The following is a 6,284-nucleotide window of genomic DNA, read 5'->3' on the forward strand; positions in this document are numbered from 1 at the left end:
GGATTCTCTGCTGCCCCAGATTTTTTTTTATCACAACCTTCAACCCGCAGAAACATTATTCCTCATGAGTCTTCCTCCGCATTCGCATTGAAGCACTGGAACCGTTACTGTCATGCGACCAAAAAAACACACCACCACTACGACCTCCATTTTCCGTCTCCATCCTCCCGACGACCCAACAATTCCAAGTTCTACCCAACTATGGGGCCATATAATTCTTGACCGCGACTTATTTATCAACGAATTTAGGATTAGGGTTCATCATCCAAGGGACTGATTTGAATTGTTTTAACGTACTTACCTTGTCAACAACCCCAGCGTACACGTAGGTGTCGTCCACCCAGGCAATTAACAAAACACGTCACCCAACGTTTGCCAGCTCAGTAAAGGAGATGACAGAAGGACGAACGTGGTCATGTCCGTCATCTTTCGAGAACGATTTTAATTAACTTTATCTTTCGAGAACTGATATAGAGATCGAAGTATCTTTTAGGGACGATTTTGACTATTAACTCATTTTTACATTCTCATTTAGATATTTCATGTGAGATATTCCTATTATATATAGAATTACAAGGATGGGCCTAATATGCGAATGTATGGTTATTTTCAAGTTTCATTCATTCTCTCCTTTATTATTATTATTATTATTTTTTAAAAATGTTTTACATTTGGAGAAGGCATGATTAATTTAATATGCAGATTCCATGGTCTGCAATGCATTATACTAATCCATCTCGTCCCAAACATGATCATTATGATGATCATGTGAATTCAAAATCACATAGATGGTTGAAAGATTGTGATTAAGCTCTTCAGTAGCCAACGGTTGATTTAATAGCATCCAATATCTGCATAAAATAAGTGGCAGAACTTGTTACGGAATCTCAAGGATGCTTAGTGTAATTTACCCTATAAGGAAAATAAAAATATTGTGTACACCAAAAATCAACTATTAAATCAGTCCTCATGTATTTGTATATAAATACATATTTGTTTAACTCATTTTTAATTTGTATTTTATATTTCAATATGTATTATATATTGATAACTGATTTTTTGTGTACACCTATTATGATTGTAAAGAAAATTAAGGCGAACAGACAAGTTACCTTATTCTTGGTTGGCATGTAGAAGGGCTCAAACACCAAAGGAAAAGGGGTGTCTAGACCGCAGATTCTCGCTACAGGGGCTTCTAACTATACCACAAATAACGAAAGAGACGGTTAGAAATTCGTACCGATACTGTTGAATATGGTTAAGTATGAATGCAATTTCATATACTCTACAACAATAATTTGGCTGAAGCATACCCTCGAGAAGCAGCGTTCAACAATAGAAGCCGAGATTTCAGCACCAAAACCTCCGGTTACCGGAGCTTCATGACTAATCTATACATCCCATTGAAAGCATCATGTAAGACACTCCCTCCATTCCACATTGATGGTCATTTTGACTTTTTTTGATAAAGTTATAAATCAATGCATCTAAATATAATTAATCAATGTATTTGGACACGTTTATAAATCCGGATACACCCGTTTTTTGACCGTTGAAATTAATTTACTCACAAGTAGCCTTCCTGTCTTGTTAACTGAGGCCTCCACTGTCTCCTTATCCCAAGGTATTAATGTCTTTAGATCTATCAGTTCACAAGAAATTCCTTCCTGTAAAATGTCACAATTACTTGAAAATTTTAAGAAACAAGTAATAGTTTATCATAGACAAGCAAATTGTGATTTTCAGTATTTTTCTCATATTATGATTATATTTTATGATAGACAAGCAAATTGTGATTTTCAGTATTTTTCTCATATTATGATTATTTTTTCCCCAACGGTAAGTAATTTAAGAGAGTTTCAACTACCAAATTTTCCACTGGAAAATAAAAAGAAGAATCTACAAATGGGATGCTCTAAATAGTTTTATATATGAAAATTAAATACCAACAACCCAAATTGACATACTGCTCAACTACAGTTTCACTTAGACATATGTACATTGACACGACATGAAAAGATGTGCTTATCGTTTTGTTGCCTATTTTTTCCTATTATATATGAATTAAATACCAACAATATTCTTTATTTAATACTAAATAAGTTATGTAGCACTTGCATGGCATATTGTTCTGCATCTGTAAGCTTCTTAATTAAGTTATAAACAACTTGTCATATTGGGTAATTCCATTTTTATTACTATTACACATAATAAATAAAAAAAGTACTGCCAATTGATATACTAGCACATATAAAATCAACCATACTAGGTCTAGACAAAAAATCAGCCACTAAATGAACTATTTGAACTATTTTTATAGAATATATATTAAAATACAAAATACACGAGTTAAACTACACCTGTATTTATACACAAATACATAATGGCTAATTTGGTAACTGATTTTTGGTGTGAACATAGCATTTTTGACATAAAATAGATGTGATATATTAGTTTCATGTCTGTACTATTTGACCGCGGTTTCCAATTCTAGTCTCTGTTATTTCTTTTGTCAATCATGGAAACAGAATCAGCTTCCCTCTGACATTAGAATTCTAAAAAAAAATGTTTCCTTCCACATGTAACTCAACCAAGCGTATGATAAAATATCCCAACCCCAAATTCAATTTGTTTTCCCTTTCTGGAAAAAAAAGATTGATTCCAAAAACCAAATATAATTCTTCAACAACAACTTGCCCAACATACTGTAAACCATGGAGAATTATTGTGTGATGCAGAATGTATGTTGTAACCTATTTTTGCGCCAATGCAACTTACTTTTTCAGCATCTAGACAGGCTTGTTCCATTACAGATAATTGAGCTCCCCATCCAACAAGTGTAATATCACTTCCCTGCCGAACCACCTGAGTATATGTTAAAAAAATTTCAGACTAAATGTTTCACAGAATTATCATTCTGTTGTTATGACGAACTTCTAACTTCATTTCATGAATTTAATGCGACTTGTGTTGTACCTCTGCCTCGGATAGTGGCAACATGTAATCATCCTCTGGTACTTCTTCGACAGCCAAACGATATAGCCACTGAAACCAAGATTCAAATGATTTAATTTTCACAAGTCAAATGCCATAAAGAAGCTGAAGACATAATTCTCATTTTAAAACACAACCTTCGGTTCAAAAAATACGATAGGATTTGGATCTCGAATGCAAGACAGCAATAACCCTTTTGCTTCTCGGGGACTTCGAGGGATGACCACCTTTAAAAGAAACACTCGAGAGATTTCGTAAAAATACCAACCATAAAACAACAGTATTCTACAATAAGATCATTAATTATATGAAATCTGTGTATACTCTTGGAAGTAAACTGCATGCAATAGGTATGTAACTTAGGTTCAAAATCGGTGATAATGGATTTTACGGGTTTCATATTGATGGTAGCAGAAATTCCATTGTAACCTTGCTTCAAAGATGTAAGAATACATGTCATAAACAAGGAACAAGTATAAATCATATTACCATTTGTGACTGGTCAATGGATTTTAAACCATCTCTGATTTATATTATCAACCACAGGGGTTAAGATGCTCCTGAATGAAATCAGTTTTATGCTCAAGGCCTAAACAACACCAAGCATATCATTGAATAAATTAATGGTACTTCAAAAAAATTTGAGATATCCTGCCACGCTTCATCTGGGAGGTAAGATGCAGGTGCTTTCTATTAATTCCATTATTTTTAGCTGTCTTAATTTGATGACTAGATTTAGGCATGCATGTTCACTATCACTTGGTCTAAACCGATGATCATCTTACAGATGAAGAGGGCCTTTAAACAAAAAATGAAGAAAAGTTTAATCAGCAAAAAATGAATGTATGAAAGCACCGTACTTTGATACCAGGAACATGACAGAAAAAAGCCTCAGGGGATTGAGAGTGGTAATGCCCACCATGGCCCACAGCTCCATAAGGGGCTCTAATCGTTAAACCTATAGGAGTGAGTAAAACGATTTTCATGCAACAGGTGAAAATAAAAATAAGCCAGAACTTCCAACGTTAAAGCAGGAAAAGAAATTTACCACCACAATTAAATTGATTCCCACTTCGGTATCTGAATTTAGCAGCTTCGTTGACAATCTGGAAACAAAAATTGATCAATTACCTATCGAATGTTAGCTTTGACTAAAACTAGCCGTGAGAGGGGAGAATGCCTGATCAAAAGCAGGAAAAATGTAATCTGCAAACTGAATTTCTGCTATGGCTCGATTGCCCTGCCATGTAAAATATAAAAGGAGTTTAAACAATTGTTACATCAAAAAGAGAAGGAGAAGGAAAACTAAATTCGTTGGTTAAAAACTAGGAAGTAAAACCATTTTAAGCTCTGAGACTCACCATTGCTGCTAGACCAATGCCAAAGCCAACGATACCCTATGAATAGCATTTCAGCACAATTGTTTTAAATCAATGCTAAAGGAATACTAATTACAAATAATTAGAAACATACGTAGCAAGAAAGAAGTAAAGAAGTTCACCGAATCATTTTTGGATCTTCAATTAAACACATCTTCCTAGAACTGTCTAGTGAGATTTTAGAATCATAACCAATCATAAAAATTTAAAGGGAGAATGGGAATAGAACAAGAAGAGAGAAAACGGAAAGGCAACAAAGAAGTAAAGAAATACTTGTTCACATAAAGGAGTATTGAAAACCCTTTTCTTCCCAAATTTGTCTGCTAATCCTGTTGTACAACGAAAGACCCCACCAAAACTCACATCTTCTCCGAAAACATAAGAACTGAAATCAAATGCAAGAGAAGATGAGGTTGAACATAATATTGATTCTATACGAAAAAATAATTTTGTTTCACACAGTGAGAGTTAAGAATATGTAAACAGGAAGTTAAAGGTGTACAAGAAATACATACACTTATATCAATTTCATTCAACAATGGGATCAAATTAATCCTAGAAGAAATAAAATCATATGATTTTTTTTAAAACAATTGCCTGTCGGAAGCCACATGTTATTTCCTAGACATGTGTGATATGAGTGGATTGAATTCTTAATCAGTATCATATTTGCTTTTAAACTGTCCAGAGGCTACATTTTCATGGAATGCATTGTTTAGCATCTTTGATGGGTGTTGGGTACAACATAGAGACTTAAATCAGTTCTTGTTTAAACAGTTTCGGGAGAAGGAAGAAAATAAAAAATTTATGGCAATTTGTGATTTCTGCTACTAGTAAGGGTATTTGGATAGAGCATAACACTCACATCTTTAAGGAGTATAAAATGTTTAGAAGAGTATCTTTTCCCAAAGATGCATTGAGATTGGAGAAATTCGCTCCATTTCTATGCTGCTGCTTGTGTATTCTTGTATATCCTAATCTTTTATAATGAGGGATATATTATGCTCCATAATTAGTATTATCCTTCTCTTGTTAATAATAATACTTGTTCTTTATGTATGTATACTAGGATAGTAGGATACAAAGCTTCATATTAGCAATGGTTAGATTTAGTTGGTCAAACCTAAAGGTAAGAGCCAATGTCTAAATAATTGAAGCTCAAAAACCATCTTCATTCTCTCTTACTTTTTCTTGGTTTTGATTGTTTACTATCGCTCTACCACTTCACATTAGCGTAGAAAGCTTATAATCAAAGTTGTTGCGGACAAAGTTTCTACGTTCTTGATAAAAAAGTTCTCTCTATGGAAAACTTAAGCATCATTGAATACACACTAAGATAAGTAAATTTCATTCCCAAAATCATGTATAAATGTATTATTATACAAGAGAGTTGAAACATAGAATTTCTAATACTATTTGTTATCTCAACTATTCAATAGGATTAGCCTATTAGTACCTAATAATCACTTCTCCAATATAATGGAACAATTCTCAATATGATTTCAGTTAATACAACACAATGTTATTACTTCCCACTCCCCTCTCTCCCAACTCAATGCACATTATACACATAAAAAAAAATTGCAAAATATCGAAGGACATTTTTGAGTAATGCTACATAACTAACTATTTTCAGCCAACATCAGCCAACTTTTTTTAAAATTAATTTGTTTATCTTAAATTCTACACCCTAAATTATAATCCTTTTGACCCTAAATCTTAAATTATAAACCTAAACACTCGAATTGAATAATGCTGACTACCTAAAAGTTAGTTCCATGTACTTTCTCTAAAAAGACAATCATAACAATAAAAACAACAATAGTAACAATAACAATGATGACACATACCGTGGATCAGTGTCCAAAGCAATGTGGAGAGCTTGGTTAATTGCAGAATAAAGGTTCAACG

The 6,284-nt window shown here is 33.3% G+C and overlaps 1 protein-coding gene across 1 annotated transcript in view; it reads right to left on the bottom strand.

Annotated features, from left to right (window-relative positions):
• Positions 1 to 590: 590 nt before the first annotated feature.
• The window catches only part of LOC107490415 (2-oxoisovalerate dehydrogenase subunit beta 1, mitochondrial), a gene marked incomplete in the record, with an annotated part of 9,106 nt that continues 3,412 nt past the window's right edge, over positions 591 to 6,284 (bottom strand). Inside the window, 13 exon segments of the mRNA XM_052262500.1 lie at positions 591 to 851; positions 1,113 to 1,199; positions 1,314 to 1,391; positions 1,572 to 1,667; positions 2,779 to 2,865; positions 2,977 to 3,045; positions 3,132 to 3,221; positions 3,855 to 3,952; positions 4,043 to 4,100; positions 4,175 to 4,234; positions 4,356 to 4,391; positions 4,647 to 4,758; positions 6,224 to 6,273. Coding sequence (XP_052118460.1) covers positions 816 to 851; positions 1,113 to 1,199; positions 1,314 to 1,391; positions 1,572 to 1,667; positions 2,779 to 2,865; positions 2,977 to 3,045; positions 3,132 to 3,221; positions 3,855 to 3,952; positions 4,043 to 4,100; positions 4,175 to 4,234; positions 4,356 to 4,391; positions 4,647 to 4,758; positions 6,224 to 6,273 — 957 coding nt within the window.

Source organism: Arachis duranensis, chromosome 5, assembly GCF_000817695.3.
Source record: "Arachis duranensis cultivar V14167 chromosome 5, aradu.V14167.gnm2.J7QH, whole genome shotgun sequence".
Classification (NCBI taxonomy): Eukaryota; Viridiplantae; Streptophyta; class Magnoliopsida; order Fabales; family Fabaceae; genus Arachis; species Arachis duranensis.